We start from the raw sequence: 18,443 nt of genomic DNA, 5'->3' as shown, positions 1-18,443 counted from the left end.
TTAAATTATTATGTTTTGAATGGGATGAATTTGTTTTTTATTCGGTTATCATTTGCAATGTTTGCATATTTTTTCTTAAAACGTATTATTAGGAAAGTGTTATTTTGCCTTATTATTTCAATGAAATATACAATGTGCATTTAAAATATGCAGTTGTTGAAATAAAAGAAAAAGCATACATATATATAAATATGTACAAGCATGGGCGTTAATTTCGATTTTGATGTTGTAGAGTTGAAGGCGGTTTCACAACCGCTGATGACGATCGAAAAAGATTCCGGTCATGGACCGGAGGAGAAAAAAAGGCGTCCTGAACAATTTGATGTGGAAGTGATCACGTCTCCTGTGGATTTAGATGATACATTCTACGCGAAATTGCACAGCATCCGTGGAAGCATACCGCATGCTGTTTCGTAAGTGCTTTGGTATTTTTTTGGTCTTTTATTTTGTTTGTTTTTTTTCCAATTCAGAGACGAACAGGCGATGATGAATCTCATCAAAGCTGTCATCGGCACTGGAATATTATCCCTTCCCGAAGCGTTTCGCAACTCTGGTCTTTGGGTGTGTGTGTTTACTTGTTGTTTTCAATTGTTATTATTTTTGCCAGTTTTTATGATAATTTCAGTTTGCTTGTGCTTTGGTCGTTTTTACTAATCTGATCAACGTGCTATGTATAAGAAAAATGGTAAAATGTGCGCACAAAATATGCAAAAAGTAAATGAAGCGTATTGTTTGTGTTCAGCTTTTTGAGTAATCATTGTATTTTTCAAGATCTGGAAGATCAGCCGTTGATTACGGTGAAATGGGTGAACTTGCCGTAAATCTCGGTCCAAAAAGATTTCGAAGATACGCCTCCACGTTCAGGTAAATGAGATAATTTTGGTCAATTTTCACACTTAGAACATGATGTTTCATTTTTGAATATTTTTTTTAGAGAAATGATCAATGGCATGTTGTACTTGTTGCAGTTTGGCTCTTGTTCTGTTTATTTTATTTTCATAGCTGAAAATATTCGTCAAGTATTTTTATTCATATTTTATTATTGCGTTTTTTGGGCGTTTGAGTTGTTATTGAAACATTTTAGGCTGTAGATCCACACGGAACGCTGCCCATTGTAGCATATATAGCATTTGTACTTCCTGTAGAGATGGTTCTGTGCTCAATTCGTCAACTGAAATGGCTTTCAATTCCAAGCACACTGGCCAACGTCGTCTACGTTGTCGCTTTTGCGATTGTTTTCTATTATGTATTTGATCAGTTTCCCAGTTGGCAACGTCTGCCGGCAATTCAAACTCCGGAAAGGTGGCCCCTTGCTTTCGGCTCTATCATGTTTGCATTTTCATCCGCTGGAACAGTGATAATTCCATTTCACATTTGCTTTCTATGCAAAATTAATCAATCGAAAATTTAGATATTGCCCATTGAAAATCGGTGCAAAACACCGGCTCGATTATTGCACTGGAATGGAGTGATCAACACCAGCTATTGGATCATAACCATTCTATCAACTGCTGTTGGCTTTTATGGATATATAAAATATGGAGACGATTGTCAAGGAAGCATTACTTTGAATTTACCAGATGAACCGTAAATTGTGTTATTTATTGTGTTTTACGAAATAATTTTACAAATTTTTGTTCAGCTTGGCCAAAGCCGTAAAAGTGATGGTTGCATTGACGATCACTTTGAGTTTTCCACTTCAATTTTACAGTCCAATGGAGGTGATTTCGGCAATTCTCAAGAGGCGCATTAAATCGTCGAAAAAATATCTATTCGCCGAATATATTTGTCGATTTGCACTTGTCCTTCTAACATGTAAGTTGTTCGTTTCGATTATTGTTCTTCTTATTATTTAGCTTGGTTTTATTTCATTCTCTTTTGTTGAAAAGAAAAACTAATTTTAGTCATGCTTGCCGCTCTTGTACCAAGATTAGGTTTATTTATTTCTCTGGTTGGAGCATTGACTGGTGCTACATTAGCATTTTTGTTTCCTCCAATAATTGATATTCTCACTGAATATTCACCAGACAGAAACCCTGGTTGGTTGATAACCAAAAATTTGCTTATCATTTTGTTCGGCATGTCTGGCTTAATTGCTGGAACGGTTACATCTATCAATGCAATAGTTCAATCGTTTTCTTGAAAACATTTCCAATTCCATTCAGCTTTTTAGCATTTTTGTGTTAGTTCAGCTTATTTAATTGTAATAATTCTTCATTAATAACTGCCAGAATGCAACGTTGTGCATTGTTGTTTTAGTTAGTTTTCAAAATAAGCAGTATTTTTCTTTCTCAAAGCTCACTGATGAAATTTTGTTTTCAAATTGAAATCTTGCCCAAAATTGTGTAGTTCGAAATTTCCAAAATGAAAATTATACCACTTTCTCTTGCGCTCTACACAGTCTGATTGTAATTATTTTGGCACGATTGTTGGTTGTGTTGTTCTCCAGAGCATATTATTGTATGCTTAAAAAATAGTTTGTTCGTCCATTTTATTTTTTTGGCATTTGTTCGAATTTGAAGTTTTGAAGTTCGAATTTTTGATTTTATGGTTGAATGTAATGGTTTCCACTTTTCATTCTCCATTGCATCGGGCTTTGAATGAAACTTATAAGCGTGATTTGCACGCATTTCTTGCATAATGACTGTATGATCATGCAGTCAAAATTCGTGGAAGATGTGGAAATGAGCAATAAAGAAAATATTTTTTCTCAGTCTTTGCATAAATGACGCCTGTTTGTGAAAGAAACAGAAGCAATGAATTTAATCATTTTATACATTTTTGGAAGATGATGGTTTTGGAAGCGTTTGTACTGTGTGAACATATTAGAAATACGGCACAATGGCAACATTTGGAAACAGATGCATGTACAAAGCGAAACTGTTGAATAGTTAGAACGACATTTTAAAGAATAAAAAGAATTAATGATGGAATAAAGATCCGTTTCAAAATATCCAACAATAGCAAAGTAAATAGACGAGAAGCACGGCCACTATTATAGCGGCAATGGCACTTGGATTTCGAAAAGTTGAAGAATCCCTGGATGAAAACAGTATATGGCATCTCAAATTGCACCAGAGTTCAATTTGAAGTTGCACCTCTTTGCAGTAGCATTGCGGCGAATAAGGTCCACATCGTGCAGATCTGAATTTATGCCACTGAATTAGCATGTGTTGCAATCTGTGACATGCGACGTAAGGTTCCAAAGTTTTCTTATAAACTCTGTTGCAAATCATTTCCATTTCACTCATTGTATTTTCATCAGTAGCCTGATCCGTGGCATTCATAATGTGATGGCACCAGTCTTTCTTGGGTGGAGGATGATCACATTGTTCAGCAGTGCAGGTATTTTTCCAACTTGCGGCCAACGCTAAGAATAATTCTTTTGGCAAATGGGTGCCAATAAGTTTCAAATAGGTTCTGCTTGCAACTGATGCTCCTTGTTGTTCAGTACAACCGGGAAAGTAGAAACAGTTTCGAAAACGGTTGTAAAATGTACAATTCATTGTATCTGTGTTGGATATCAGTGGAAAAAGTTCTTCAAAACAATTCATCAGCTGTTCCACAGGACAACGCTTGCCACCGCTTTGAGTGACCACTGTCTTCTTCAACAATGCAAAGCATGTCAGCAGTAAAATAGTCGCATGAATTGATTGTTTCGAAAAATCCATCACTTGATTAATATTTTTCTAAAGCAATTTTTCTTTGCAGCAGTTTTCTAATGCCAACGTTCTGTCGTCCAGTTGTTGGTCATGATAAATCTACAACAAAAATATGTAAAAGTTGTTGAAATGAAGAGATTTTTTCCTTCAAATAATTAATTCTACATTTTTTCTACGTGTTACAATTGTTTGATTAAATTTTTAATCGATTTTAAAGATGATCAAGTACAATTTAGTATAATTTTTTTCCTGAACGAGAAAGGAATTTTAACAATTGGAAAGTATCATCCATACATGCATGAGTAGGAGAAAAATCAGTCATCTTTCTTTTCTGTACTTTGTCTTGGCCCCTATGCACATGTACGTACGTACGTTAAGTATGCATGTATGCATTTTTATTAATGGTATACGTGTGTGTAGTCAGTATGGAATAGATAAATTTATTTAGATTTATTGTTAAAATTTGTACCAGTATTATGGGTTTTGTTCGTTTGCAAATGATTCATTTTTGTCAATTATAAAAGAATCTGCTAAATTCAGCTCTATCACTTAGTTGAAGTTAGATTTAAGTGGCAATGGGATTAGTGTCGTTTCCTAGATGAAAATAGATTTAAATTCAAGTCAGTACAATTTTGTCATTGTACTAGTTCATCTGAAAATAATCACGCTTAATTGTATGATGCCCCACGAATGAGAGAAGCGTTCGACATCCAATTCAATCAAAACTACCGGCATTAATCTTCTTATTATTTCCTGTTTTTCACTTGGTTGTTCTTTTTTGTTTTTATCCAAGCAAAAAATAGATTATTATTGAAAATAGATTTGAAAATTTGGATGACAGTTTTAGATACTACATAAATTGAATGTGATTAGTTATGAGTTGAAAAAACCGTTGTTTTGCAGATTAAGGTGAATGTGAAAATTTATCATGAATTATCTTTTCTTTCTGTACTTTGCATGAATTCTTACTTAGATAATTTCATTTTCAATATAGATTAGAATTTATACAATGAATTTGGAAAAAATTGGATCGTTCAATGTCTTAATATAATACTGAAAGTAATTATGATAATCTGTCAATCATCAGTGTGTGTATAAATTGATAAATTTTACAATTCAGTGGATTATATTTAAAATTTGTTTGTCGATTTATATTGAATATAAAAAAAGAGTATATAATACTAGTTCTTTTTGTGTTGTTTATGGTAGTGTGAATGAATATTTATTTGAAAAGAACACAGAAATTGAAATTCTTACGGTATCGTTTACAGAAATTAAAATTTCCGATGAAATGGTGATTTGCATTCAGTGCATTCATCACTGCAATGTTTAGGTGATTGATTTTTATTTTGAAAACAAAAAGCACAATCAACACGTCATATTTTCTATTTGAAGTAATTGCTGCAGGTTGTTTAAATTGAAAATTGAGTCTATCGTTCTGGCATTGACATCATTTATTTGTAAAATATTGATGAAAATCTGACTGTAATTTTCATTTCAATATCTTCCGGTGTGAACTTTAAATTTATTAAAGATCAAATATCAGATAGAGCGGTGATGAGAAATTTATTTATTTTTACTGTAATTTTCAATTTTCTCCCACATTTTCAATTTCATATTTTATCTCGTCATAGTAACGGATATATTTAATACAGGGTGATTTTTTATTATTTTTTTGCTAAATACTTCACAACGAGTAGTTGTTAATTATGTTAACAGTTGTATAATTTTACATTGTTCACATTGTTTAGTTGAAATTTGCTGATAATGAAATTGTTTGCAGAATTGAATTTAATTGAACCAGATAATAATCATTTTTTCAAAAAATCATCATTTTTACTTTATTTGAATTTTTTGTTAATGTAATTTTGATATTATTTAATAGGTAATTTTTTACTTAATTTCTGTTTATTGTAAAATTTGAAGATTTTAAACAGAATTGTTATGTACGATGTCATAATTTAATTTTCTCCATCCGCCGAAATAAACAGTTGTTGTGCGTATTACAATAATATACTTGGTTAATCTGATTTTTCACTCTGTTCCTATTCATTTGCATTACATAATGATAAATAATTGATTATGGATGCCACAATGATTAGACATGGATAAATAAGATTGCACAGCATGATTGACAATTCAATTAGGCTCCAACTTTGGGAACAACTCTGATAGAGAGGATAGACAGCTTGAGGGAATTTTTCCTCACAAATCAACAATAATGATAAATATTATCATTATTATTAATACAAAAACTTTAATCCTACCTTATGCAAAAGGTTATTCACTCTGAGAAAGCTTTCAACTTCAGAGAAAATCCTTTCAGCATCTATTTTGAACTGAGAACTGTTTCATAATATTTTTTGAAAGAAACATGCACAAAAGTTTTGAAATTCTATAAAATTTTGACATTTTGAAAGTTATGAATATTATATTGCATATTAAATATGATATTAGATTCATTTTCATCCTTTTAGTTTATGTATAAATGTTTTCAAAGCAAGCAATATTTATTACGAATATTGTCATTTAAAAATTAATGTTGGAAAGTTTTTTAGATGATTTGTCAAGTGGCAATCAAAATATGTGAACTTACACTGCAAAGTAGTAGTATAATAATGTAGTGTAAAATTATAGATGCATTTTCAGCTGACAGATTTATTAAGTTTGCGAAAAGTTGATCAGTCGATCAGTTTTGAAACGGATTTACATTAAAATTGAAAAAAAGATCACTCGCCACTTACGTTTTCATGTGAAGTGTTGGTATTATTATGTGAAAATCACTTTTCTCTTGAGAAATGGTCGAACCAACAACGCAGACCACATTAACTCGCGCGAAATTTGTGTTAAAGTATGAATAAATTATTCAACCGTACATGATTGCCAAAAGTGTCCGTCCATTCTTCTTAATGTCAGTTTTGGCCGATGGATGCATTTTCATTTCTTTGCTTGCGTGTTCTTCCTTTCCAACCTCTAATTTAGACTTCTTGCGCCCCCTGTTGGTAACTTGCTCATTGCCTTGGCCAAGTCAATTTTATTTCATGCATGCTTAACAGTTTTCTTCATTTTATTATTAATCTAATAATTATTTGGTTTTTTTTCTTTGAAATAAGCAGTATAATAAGGATAGGTTGTGTTTAAAGAGTTGAAAAAAAAGAAGTTTAAATTTGCTCAAATTTAAAATATAGTAGTAGCTGTAGACTGTAGAAATGCTGATGGGTGTTGAATGCAGTAGATGAAGTTTGAAAGAGGTCGTGACGATTGAAATATATTTATTTCTTTATTTTAAGTAAATATAAAGCGATATTTTTTCTATGAAATTATTTTCATCAATAGCCACTTACAGTAAGTAATATTTGACGTTTTCTCCAGATTGAACTGTGAAATCCAGATTGAAAAAATGCAAAACCATTATTTTATTATTGTCATTACCAGTAGTAGTGGTATCAGTAGTATGAGTAGTAGTTAGTACCTGTTAATTATGCATCACAGGAGTTTTGAAATAGTCGTTTGGCTAGGAAATTAATGATAATGACAGGCGGAATTTTCCTCTTTCCTAAAAACAACACTAGAATGGCTTTCTCTAGAAATTGGTGGATGCGTTAATGCCATCACTTCTTTTTCACAAAAAGCGATCCAGGGGTTCGCATTTTACCGAAAATCAATCTTTCACTTATTTTCCGTTTTGTGAATCTGTAAAGCTAATCCTCCTCCCTTTTTACGACTACGTCAACTGCTGGCAACGTTGACTTAAATCTTAGAAATCTTCTGTTGGGCAGGAGGGGGCAACGGGGACAGCGTGAAAATTAATTTAATAAACCAAAACTACTAATACTTATTTCACACTGCGAATAGGCTGATCGATTAGCAATGTTACTAAATTTCTCTCCACTTTTCTTCATTCACTGCGATAAATTGTCAAATTTTGATCAAACTATTAACAAAAATACCTATAGTTTATTTGAAAAATTTTTTCCAGAAAATATAATTCATAATTCCGTGCTTTGAGTTCAGTTTTTTTATTTGCACAACTAAAATGAAAATCAACATTGCTGTTATAGTTTTATTTTTGTTTATAAGATGAAAATGTGCAAATATTCCTCTATTCAAATTGTTTTTTTATCAATATTGTAAAAATTTGTTCTCATCGTCCAGAGAATTCTCATGCATTCTTCATTAGTATTTTACTTATGAAGCAATACCCTGTAATACAACCTTGATAAAATTTATGCTGATTTAAAATATTTTAATGATATTCTTCTGTTTAATGAATTTTAATACTTTTGTTTCAAAAATATCATGAAATTTCAATTCGGTTTTCATTTCTGTAATCCAAGTTTTTTTCCGTTGCACATTTTACATTTTGACAATAACATCTCATATCGTATCTTGCATATTGCAGGTATGCATGTACATATATGTACTTATTTTCTTCTTTTCACAAGTTACAGTATTCCTTGATTACAAAACACGAATCATGCGTCACGAATCAAGAACTAAAGAGGAATTTCTAAAAATGAAATATTTTAATTTTACTGTATTTTATTTTTTGATTACTTAGTTATTTATTTAAGGAAAAGTTTTAGCTTAAATTTGAGCAAACTGAATAAATAACAAATGCTTGCAATTAATCAAATGAGGCAGAGATTCAGTCAGATAGATATGCTGCGACTGTCAACTTTGCACACGGCTGTTTGCATCAATCAGGTTGTTGATCGCAATTCTTGAATACTTATTTAATATAAGCTTGGTTCCAAGAAAAAGAAGAAGAAGAAGAAGAAGAAGAAATAGAGGAACGTGAATAAGATGAAAAAGCATAATTAATGAAGTTCAACTTCAGGGAATAATTTCAACTGTTAACTTTTTCCAAACAAATTTCATTTTGACAAGAAAAGACTGCGGATTTTGCAAAGTAAGTCACACTTGAATTTTGTTTGCTAAATTATTGATAAATGTATTCTTTCAAATAGATCATACAAATTTTGCAATTTTTTTCACTTATAATAATATATTTCAATAAAGTCAAAGGAAAAAAGTTAAAGCTTATCCAGTAATAATCTTGTAATAGTATTTATTTATGCTTTGCGAATGTTTCAATTTAACGTTTGAAAAATTTTGCCTTTTTTTAAATGAAAGTAATATCTGACAAACTGCTTAAGCGTTATATGGAAAAGGAAGAGATTGGAAATTTTCAAAAATACACTGAAATTGACATTGATGTTTCTTTGGAAAAGCAGACTAAAACTTTCAATGATACAGTTTTCATACAAAAAGTTTTCATCAAAGCAGCAGCAGTTTGGCCAGGTGAAGAAGTAAAGTTATTGAAGTTACCGAGAACACCGTATTTGGAATTTAGACCTTTAGTAAGAGATGTGTCTAAAGAGCGTTTGCCGAAGTCAGAAGCACCTGAACAAAGCCACTGTAGTAGTAGTAGTAGTAGTAGCAGAATGAATGTTGAGAATAAATTGTTTCAACAAATGTTAGCTCAGATGAAGCAGTTCGAAAATGATACGAGCTGTGATGAATTTTTTGAAGAAAATTATGGGCAAAGCTGCACTTTCAATTTTACTTTTGACGATGCAAAAGAGAACAATGGCAAATCAAAAGTTCAGTGGAAAATTCCGCTTGTGGAAGAAGAAAATGAAAATAAAATTAGCATAAACTGTTCGTCAAAAGAGCCAAAGCCCATTCTTAAGCCGTCGACATTGCGAAATCCATCTGTCAACTTTGGTAAAATTGATAATGGAAAATTTTCCGAATGCAAATCTGAAAATTTCTTCTTTTCAAATCTTAATCTGCATCCATACGACAGTGCTTCAAAATATGATTTCACATCGTATTATTCTGCATTGAACTTCTTGCCCCACGCGTACTTGCCAGAATGTTCTTTTAAAGCATTTTCTGTGGAAAATTATGCAAATCAGTTAGTTATGTTGCGTAAGTGTTTAGTAGGCGTAAAAGATTTTACAGTAAACTGATTCTAATTGTGTTTTTTTTTGCTTTGTTTGAATGTCAGTTTGATTTCATTCAATAAGATAGATGATCATCAGCAGGGTGTTTGTTGCATTGATTTTGTGTAAAATTCTTTAGAAAAATACGTCTTAATCACATGCCATAATTGATAAAAAAATGTTTTGACGTATATGAATCTATTCTAATAATTTTCATCAACATTTTCATTCTAAATGTGCGTAATTTTTGCACTTTATTTTAAAGTAATGTATAGTTTAGCATGCATTTGGTTTGTTTTATTCTTACTATAAAAGTTTTAATTCTGTTTTAGCTTGCTCGAATGTAATTTTTATTTTAGCAATAACGTTTTGAAATGCGTGATGTTTAAAATCCAAAGCAGAATTCATTATTTTAGTAAACGATTCTGAGATGCACGATTTGAAAATTTGAAAAAGTAAGTCTTTTGTAATTTAATTTAATTTAATTTAAGTTTATATACAAATATATACAGTCGTTTCTGTGAAAAATCTGAAGACAATTCTGTTATACAAGAGGTAACTATATGACTATTTTGTAGAATAAACAAGCTGCTAGAAAATAATGAAAAAAACAGTACTTTTTGAACAAGGTTCATACTATTTGAATTCCAAGACGTTGTAATCTTCATCGTTTGTCATTTTTTTCAGCATCCTTGCATTATTAATCGATGATTCTGGCATTAAGTTGTTGACCATATCGGTATGAGAACCTCGGTTGCACAATTCACCGTTGCAGACGCAAATAAGAGTGTATTTCTGAAAATAATGTTATGAAAAATAAACAAGTATATATAATATATACGAACCATATCAACTGGTGGAGCTGGAGGCATTGTATCTGCTGCCAGGTTCTTTGGTCTTGGTTTTCTACTGGAATCTTTTCCTGATAATGTCGACTGAAATAATGTTTAAAATATTCAAATAACGTTTTATGATTTTATTATGCCACGATTACTGTATTTATTTTATGGCAAAATGTGCTATCTGGAAAACTGCGCATATAATCGTGAATAGGTGATGCAGAAGCGGTGCAAAATTTTCTTTTGCCAACAACACCATTTGATGTTTCATACAACACCATTGTACAACTGTGCACATCTTCTGGACATTCCTCAATTTTCCCAACGCATGGTTGGTGATCATCTTGCTAGAATGAAATGTATTATTATATTGATTACATTTTTGCGAACTAATTTTGCATCACATACATTCGGACCTGTGTTGCAAACGTAACATTTCAGTGCATGGCCAAAATAACAGGCAAACAGCAGAATAATTAGCTTCTGTTGAAGAAACATTTCTCAAGTAGCAGTAAGTAAATTTGTTTACCAAGTTGTTGTTCGACCATTTTTGCATTCTGTTATATAACAAATTAATACCAGCCCTGTCATATTATGAAGAACAAGTTTTGTCAATTAAATTTTATCGCTGAACTTGCTTTTCATTTTTTAGCATTTTTTTTCTCACCCTAGTCCGTGCTTTGTAGTTTGTTTTGAACTTCGACAAAGAATTTTGTGAAAGTGAAAGAAAAGCAATAAACTGCATACACAACCTGTGCCTAACATTTTCGAATAATTTGTCCAGTTGAACGAACCTTTTACACTGCAACTGACGACTGGTGAGCGCCACTGCTTTCCATCTGACAGCAATCAAGCACAAAGTGCAACAAAACAGCAAAATAACATCAAATGACAGATCAAATTTTAATCATCACGAAAAGATACATTTTATTTTATTTTATTTTAAAAATTTACGGCACCACAAACATAGAATTAACATTCTTTTATTTGAAATCAACTTTTCAGTCGGCACGAAAGCCGTAAACAGACGATGAGAAAGCTTGCTTGAAATTCAGTTGAAAACATCCATTTTCAATAATTTATCATTCTTGATAATGAAAATTTTCACTTTCAAACATTTGAACAATAACGTTTTTCTATACATCCGCGCAAAGCATCAATACTAAGATCTCATTTGTTAACCCACCACCGTGTATTTCTTCTTACATCACAAATCAATATAATGATTGTTAAAAATAAAAATTAAAATCTACAAATAATAAAAAAAATATATGTAATTTTAAATGAAATAAAAAAAACTCATTATATATTTAAATGTATTAATGGATTATTAAATTTGTTTTATAATAAACAATAATTATTTATACTTATATACTTAATCATAAATATTACGGTAAGCATAACTACCGTAACTTTTGCAAATTTAATTTTTAAAGGCATGTAGTTGATTGTGGAAAGATAGATTGTCAATTAAACAAGAGAATAATGAATCTTTTTATGGAAAAGTTTATGCATAATTTGAAAGCAATAATGTTGAAACAACACGGCGTTGTTTGCAATGCGCAACACTGAATTCTTCTATGAAGTTGGTTGGTTGTTCATTTTGCTTGCTTTGTTCACCAGCATATTGTCATATTTATATTAAAATTTAATGAAGAGCAATTAAGAATCCAATGACTGAAACTGCATTTGCTGGTTTACGATTTACGTAATGTTGTTTGGTAATGGCTTGTATAATTGTTTTATTATTTTTTATATTATATTTTCTTGGAAAATTTAGAAAAATATTTTCACTTCAAACTGCAGTAGTGTTTTATAATGTGAACGAACATGTTAAATATTGTTCAGCACAGCTAATTGACAGCTTCATTTTGTTTACGCAGAAGCTTGTGAATGCATTTGAAATTTATTTTTCTTCTGTTCATTGTGCATGAATTTGCCTGTTGAGACTTTTTTCAACATTTAAAATTATTCTCAAATTGACTACACATTTATTAGTGAAGCAAAATTTCAAGTTAAGTGTTTTAAATATTATTTGAATATTTACAATTTGCTTTTTAATAGGCTTGTTTTTCCGGCTGTTTGCTTTGGCAGCAGAATTACATGCCCAAGATCTGCGTGGTAGAGGCGCTATTCCAATCAGCGCTTCAATGTGTGTATTGGTGTATTTTTAATCTGAAAGTATACAACATCGATTTTTCTTCTTAGTGTTGAACAGTGGGCGAAAAGTTTCGGCTTGGATCTGTATTCGACCGCAACAACGGCTACTCAAGCCGAAGAACTTGAACAAGTAGAATAATTTTTATCAGAACACTGTATAAAAATTGCATTAATTTATAAATAAAGTGAAAATTAAATCAATCTTCAGAAGTATCAGGAAAAAAATGCACGGGTAGAATATTTTGATCCAGAAGAAGTTATCGATGTGATGAAAGCTCGTCTGGAAAAGTTTTTAGGTCGAAGACGACAATTAGCTGAGGTGCAGATGTTGTTTTTTTTCGCAGTTTTCGTCATACATTTCAATGTATGATTTTTGTAGATTTTGAAGGAGAATTTGGAAAATTCTTACAGTCTTTTCCAGATGGTGGACAGAGAGGCGATAAATGATCTCCAAAGCGATGATTTTGTTAGCAATATTCCCTTTCTGACAACATTTATTTAATTGTGAAATTTTAGTATCGATTTGTCGACTCCAAGTCATGCTTGAATCGACACTATGTCGACCCATTGCTAATTAATTCATCTTTGTCTGTCAGCTATATTCCAAATCCAAACTTTTTCAATCTTCCGGTAAACACTGAAAAATCAGCAATTCATGTGCCTACACCAGTTTACGCTCGAGGTTGATTTGTTGAATTTAATTTTAATTCCAATTGACTTGTTTTATTATTATTATCATTATTATTATCTAGATCCAGAATTGTTAAGTGAAATCATTTGGACCGAAAGTTTGGATGATATTTTCAAAGCTCGTCGAGCTAGAGAATTTTTCGCTGCCAGTTGGCAGTATTTTTGCTCGCAGAAAGGTTTTATGAGATTTTATCCCGCCTCTCCTTGGTTTTACGATGATTCTCACACATGTTTGGACATGTACGACTGCAGAAATTCTGAATGGTAATGGAATTGATTTTTTCAATACAGTATTTCATTATGAATTTTCAGGTACATTGATGCAGCCACTCATGCGAAGAATATAATCATCATGCTCGATATGAGTGGTTCAATGTTGGGTCAGCGTTTTGAAATTGCCAAACAGACAATAGAAATGATTTTAGAAACACTTACTGAAAACGATTTTTTTAACATGATCGTGGTACGTTGCGGTGTAGTTTTTTTATGGAGGAATTTTTTTCAAAATTTTCATTCATGTTTTTCCAGTTTTCTGAAGAACCCAAATTTATTTTATCTTGCTTTCGAAATCGCTTGGTACAGGCGACAATCAAAAATAAAAAGGTAAATAATATAAATTGCAGACTGATTAACGAAACAAGCACTTTTTTGAAAGATTTAATTCATTCAGTTGATGCGAGTCACTTTGGATAATGTCACAGCAGAAGGCATTGCCAATTATCCAGCTGCGTTATCATTAGCATTTGAAGTTTTAATCGAAGTAATTATTAATATAATTGTGCATTGCATATGTTTTACTTGTAATTGTGTTTTTTTCTGCAGGCATCTCAAAATCCCGGAGTTAACAGTGGCTGTCAGAATGCGATTATGCTCATTACCGATGGGCCGAGTGATACCTACGAAGATATATTTGAAAAGTACAACAAAGATAAGACGGTAAGCAATTTTCTGATTGTCGTTTATTGATTTACATTTTTATTCTGTGCTCATGATATGCATTTCAGATTCGATTTTTTACATATTTAATCGGTGATGATGTAACCGAAACGAGAGAGGTTCGTTGGATGGCTTGTTACAATCGTGGTTATTTTGCGCACATCTCAAACTTGGCAGATGTGCAAGAGAAAGTTCAATCCTACATTGGTGTTATGAGTCGCTTGACACCCGAACGCAATCGCACTGATCCTGTGTGGACCGGTGCATATTACGACCGTTTGGTAAAATAGCAAGAAGCTACGAATAGGATACACTTTTTTGTCAAGATCATTATAATGATATTTTCACAGGGAGCTGTACTTGTTGCTACGGTAGCATTTCCGGTGGTGGCGAATGATTCCTTCCGTGGAGTTGTTGGAGCGTCAGCATTGATTACCGAATTGCAACAGATGGCTCCACTTTATATGGTAAAATGCTTCAGGTGAAAAATTAATTCCGATTGTGTTGTGAAAATTTAATTCTTATCAGCTTGGGACACATTCTTATACTTTTATTGTTGACAACAATGGATATGTAGTTCATCATCCTCAGCTTCGTCCATTGGTAATCGATTTGTTGATGTGCATGTGTTAAATTTGAAAACAAGAGAAAAAGAAATTTCTTTTTTCCTTAGTATATGGGTAAAGCGAAACCTCATTATAACAGTATGGATATAATGGAGATGGAAGTTTTGGCTGATAATTATTTGGTAGCCATTTTTTGTTTTGAATTCTACTGTTATTTGGTGATCGTTTATTTTATTTCAGGAAAATGGCTCGCTTGCAAATCCTGTAGATTATGACAGCGATGTGAAGAAGAAATGTCAATTTTAAAATATTGGTTTCTTATGTGTTTTTTATGTTTTTAGCTGAGACGTCATCTGGCAGATGGTGTGAGTAGTAAAGATTTTTTGCGAAAATTTTCTCAGAAAGTAATTTGGGCATGCGATGGTCCCAACAATTTGGTTTGTATATTTTAATGTTTGCAGATTTTATGCTCAGTTTTTCCCCCTTTTAACTATTTATTTTATTTACAGAGACGAGTATATTTGCAAAATAATGTATATCATTATCGCGGTATTAACAACACTTTAATGAGGTGAATTTTTTTTGTTCATCTAATTGTTCATTGAAAACTGAATTTAGTTATTATTTCAGCTTAGCGTTGGCTGTTCCTGAAGATTCGAGATATCGAATTGCCTTACCTTCGACATATTCACCATATCCATACAAGAACATTGATTGTAAGGCTGGTTATTTATTGATTTTATTTATTTATGTACATTTATTACAATTTTTATTGAATATTCAGTTAAATGGTTCAGTGGTACAAACTGGCGTCTGCATCCTGATTGGTGAGAGAACGTTTGGTGATGGGATTTATTTTAAAAATTAATTATCAATTTTTTTCATTGAAAAGGCATTACTGTCGTATCAATGACTCAGATTACAGTATGACAAAAGAAGAAGCATTTGTGATCAACATGAAACACTATTCTGAAACTGGAAGAATAGCACGAAATTGTAGCCTGAGAAAATTGAATATTTTATTTTTATACAGATTTGAAATAAATTTCAGGTGCTCTGTATACATATCTGATTGAACGTTTGTTATTCGATGCTGAAGTGACTAGTCAAATGGACTCTGCTTGGATTCAAGAATCTCGACTTGATGAGAGGTAATAGCTGTTGTTGTTTCTGTGGTCATGAATGAAACAAATGTGCAATTTAAGGAAAGGTGTTCATTTGGTTTATTTGGCAACCCATGCTGGTCTTACTCGATTTGTGAGCATGGATTTGAAAGATGTTCAATATCAACCTGATGTGCAAACTTGGCCATCGGATGATAACAGAACTGAAGAATTACCAACCACTCTAGACAAGTGAATTGAAAATTAATTTTATTGTTATTGATAAAAAAATATAATTTTCATTTTTATAAAAATCTTATTTAGGCCATATTTTCATTTTTCCAAACGACACACTCGAGCTTTGGACGAGGTATTTTACAAAAGAGCGATGCAGTTTTTGAACGGCGAATTTGTTTTTGACATCAACATTACAAGTAGAACAATTCATAATTTTGATTGATTAGGAAAATATTAATTTCTTTTAAATATTAAACGAGTTTTTTTTCAAGATAATATATATTTAAAAAATGGATCTCAAACTTATCCACACGCGAAAGATGGTCGAAGTATAATTGTCACAGGCAATCGTGCCATACTTGTGCGTGATGATTACGGCAACGAAGCACCGGCTAGTGTAGTTGGCTTTGAGATGCTTTACGCCAGTTTTGAAGAGATGATTTACAACGCTAGCCATAAAATGTGCCACGTAAATTAATGATTATTTGTTCTTTTTCGAGATACGATCGCTTGTATTTCTTTTTTTTTTGTAGTTTAACAGCAAAGTTAGATGCTACCTTCTCGATGAACACGGCTATATTGTCTACGCCTCATTGCCACATACGTCGCAAGAAGTTTGTTTATTGTTTATTCTGTTTTTACTGATAATATATATATATATATGAATTAATTTAAGCGTGTTCATTATTTGCGTCAATTTTTCGGACATCTGAGTCTGGAGAATACCGAAAATGGTGCTATTGAGAGATATTTGATGAAGAAATTGGTCGATTTGTTCGTTTATCAAAAGTAGCAGAGAAAATGAAAGCGGCAATTTAGAATAAAAATTTATTCTTACATTTCAGATTGTTGTACGTTGATTTTCAAGATTTATGCCAGAACTTGAATTTGTACAATTCCGCAAGACGTTTGTTCAATGTATTGGTTTTTTTTGTTGTATTGTTAATTTGCATTATATGCGGTTTTTGTTTTAGCCATTGTTAGCCGTTTCAAAATTGATCATCTCAATTCTGCAGAAAGTGATCAGGTATTTTGTTGGAAATTTTCATCAAAAACGTATTGTCTCGCTTACTTGAAAAAGACATTTAGATTTTTTGTGGAAATTAATCCTTTGGCAATAATATTTAGCCTATTTTCCCGTGCATCATGTAAGAGCTGTTGGTGAAAAGATTACATTTTCTAATTCAAAATTTTATTATTTTCTTCAGGTTATACGGCAACATTTCGAGATATTCAAGATGGGTTGCCATGTGATAGGGCATCGTCGTTTTATTTGTTGAACAACGACTTCAAAGGGCCACTGACGTTAGCTGAAGGCAAGCAGTTGTGCTCTTCAGTAGCGACGAGTGATTCGTACGCGAGAGTCAGTTCGTGCAATTTGTAATATTTATTTTAATTCTTTTTTTACCTTTTATTTATTTCACCAAGTAATGGATTTCAGGTACGCTTATGCAGTACGAATTGAAAAGACGAATTTAGTTTTGGTTGTATACAGTACAGAGGGTACGCAGTGTAACGGTGACCTCTGCAAAGATTATTTTTCAAGGGACAGTCTTCCTTGGGGATTTAATATTGCTCTGAATGCTACTGACAAAGTAATGCATCCACAAGCATGTAAACTTACCACCCGTTATCGTAGACCGCCTAGCGCCTGTCAAGCAGTGGAAGATGATGTGAGTAGTTAACATGAAATGTATTTTGAAATTCCTGTAAAAAGTTCTTTATTTATAAATGATTTTCAGGATCCATTTGCACACTGTAGCGGCTGTTCGTCGCAGGCTACACTATCACTAGTTCTACTTTGCACTGTTGTGCTATTTGTTGTTCGATAGCACTTCAGTTTGTAGTAAAATTGCAATAGTTCAGCAGAGTTGTTCAAGCGTTTTCGAAGCAGTGGAAATGTTCCACTCTCATCTGAACAGCGCATCTCTACCATTTAGAATTATTTAAGAAAACAGCCTTTTCTCCACTGTTTTGCATACTTTTTTTCTATGCATTCAAGTATGTATTTTATTTATGTTGTTTATTTTACTTATTTCATAAACATTTGTTCTCCTTTTGTAGTCTGTTAGTGATGTTTCCTTTGTAATTATTGATGTGGTAGATTTTTGTACTTATGTCGGTGCTGTTTTGTTTTTCTTTTCTTATTTTCATCCTGGCTTTAAGAGCAAGCAGGCTTTTTCTTTGTCTTTTCTTCTAGTCCCGTTGAACAGAAGCTTTATTTAAGAAAAATGAAAAATTTATTCTTTTACTTAGAAGCTGTTAGTAAAAGTAAATTCTTTTTTTTCTCTGTGATGAT

General features: G+C 32.0%; 4 protein-coding genes across 4 annotated transcripts; 3 read left to right on the top strand and 1 right to left on the bottom strand.

Moving 5' to 3' along the window:
* The first annotated feature begins 201 nt into the window (after positions 1-201).
* Positions 202-2,887, top strand: Tsp_10946 (putative proton-coupled amino acid transporter 4). Its single transcript, XM_003380921.1, is given in 12 exon segments — positions 202-413; positions 471-561; positions 626-714; positions 772-864; positions 935-1,019; positions 1,085-1,246; positions 1,259-1,354; positions 1,412-1,587; positions 1,643-1,815; positions 1,905-1,934; positions 1,959-2,104; positions 2,789-2,887. 12 exon segments carry the CDS (start codon positions 202-204, stop codon positions 2,885-2,887), a joined length of 1,452 nt encoding a protein of 483 aa, XP_003380969.1.
* A 58-nt stretch (positions 2,888-2,945) lies between these two features.
* On the bottom strand, positions 2,946-4,055 carry Tsp_10945 (conserved hypothetical protein). The gene is made up of 2 exons (XM_003380920.1): positions 4,035-4,055; positions 2,946-3,689 (listed from the first exon to the last, which is right to left on the bottom strand). Exons 1-2 carry the CDS (start codon positions 4,053-4,055, stop codon positions 2,946-2,948), a joined length of 765 nt encoding a protein of 254 aa, XP_003380968.1.
* Positions 4,056-8,791: 4,736 nt separating this feature from the next.
* Tsp_10944 (conserved hypothetical protein) lies at positions 8,792-10,324 on the top strand. The gene is made up of 3 exons (XM_003380919.1): positions 8,792-9,531; positions 10,105-10,168; positions 10,301-10,324. The coding sequence occupies exons 1-3, from the start codon at positions 8,792-8,794 to the stop codon at positions 10,322-10,324; spliced, it is 828 nt and encodes a 275-aa protein (XP_003380967.1).
* Positions 10,325-12,125: 1,801 nt separating this feature from the next.
* On the top strand, positions 12,126-17,976 carry Tsp_10943 (voltage-dependent calcium channel unc-36). Its single transcript, XM_003380918.1, is given in 30 exon segments — positions 12,126-12,147; positions 12,517-12,616; positions 12,661-12,742; positions 12,821-12,931; positions 12,992-13,078; positions 13,129-13,294; positions 13,365-13,542; positions 13,615-13,780; positions 13,831-13,905; positions 13,973-14,062; positions 14,125-14,238; positions 14,307-14,519; positions 14,589-14,705; positions 14,767-14,841; positions 14,912-15,028; positions 15,045-15,086; positions 15,146-15,241; positions 15,314-15,375; positions 15,435-15,529; positions 15,856-15,955; positions 16,010-16,159; positions 16,232-16,341; positions 16,417-16,613; positions 16,645-16,656; positions 16,678-16,758; positions 16,821-16,933; positions 16,990-17,051; positions 17,353-17,524; positions 17,586-17,817; positions 17,887-17,976. The coding sequence occupies 30 exon segments, from the start codon at positions 12,126-12,128 to the stop codon at positions 17,974-17,976; spliced, it is 3,327 nt and encodes a 1,108-aa protein (XP_003380966.1).
* Positions 17,977-18,443: the final 467 nt, after the last annotated feature.

The sequence above is a fragment of the Trichinella spiralis genome, assembly GCF_000181795.1.
Source record: "Trichinella spiralis strain ISS 195 chromosome Unknown Scfld2, whole genome shotgun sequence".
In the NCBI taxonomy this organism is placed as follows: Eukaryota; Metazoa; Nematoda; class Enoplea; order Trichinellida; family Trichinellidae; genus Trichinella; species Trichinella spiralis.
Note: the sequence above shows the minus strand (reverse complement) of the source record. Positions and strands in the feature narration are given on the sequence as shown.

Bases quoted from the DNA above. Each gene is read 5' to 3' on its own strand.
- Tsp_10946 (XM_003380921.1), top strand. From the start codon at position 202: ATGGGCGTTAATTTCGATTTTGATGTTGTAGAGTTGAAGGCGGTTTCA. The intron at 1,816-1,904 runs GTAAGTTGTTCG...AACTAATTTTAG, and splicing joins TGCACTTGTCCTTCTAACAT to TCATGCTTGCCGCTCTTGTA. The intron at 2,105-2,788 runs GTTACATCTATC...CATTTTTGGAAG, and splicing joins CTGGCTTAATTGCTGGAACG to ATGATGGTTTTGGAAGCGTT.
- Tsp_10945 (XM_003380920.1), bottom strand. From the start codon at position 4,055: ATGCATACATGCATACTTAAC. The intron at 3,690-4,034 runs GTACGTACGTAC...AAATTGCTTTAG, and splicing joins TGCATACATGCATACTTAAC to AAAAATATTAATCAAGTGAT.
- Tsp_10944 (XM_003380919.1), top strand. From the start codon at position 8,792: ATGAAAGTAATATCTGACAAACTGCTTAAGCGTTATATGGAAAAGGAA. The intron at 9,532-10,104 runs GTACTTGCCAGA...ATTTAATTTAAG, and splicing joins TTGAACTTCTTGCCCCACGC to TTTATATACAAATATATACA. The intron at 10,169-10,300 runs GTAACTATATGA...CATTTTTTTCAG, and splicing joins ACAATTCTGTTATACAAGAG to CATCCTTGCATTATTAATCG.
- Tsp_10943 (XM_003380918.1), top strand. From the start codon at position 12,126: ATGACTGAAACTGCATTTGCTG. The intron at 12,932-12,991 runs GTGCAGATGTTG...TGATTTTTGTAG, and splicing joins GAAGACGACAATTAGCTGAG to ATTTTGAAGGAGAATTTGGA. The intron at 17,052-17,352 runs GTTTGTTCAATG...TATTTTCTTCAG, and splicing joins TTTGTACAATTCCGCAAGAC to GTTATACGGCAACATTTCGA.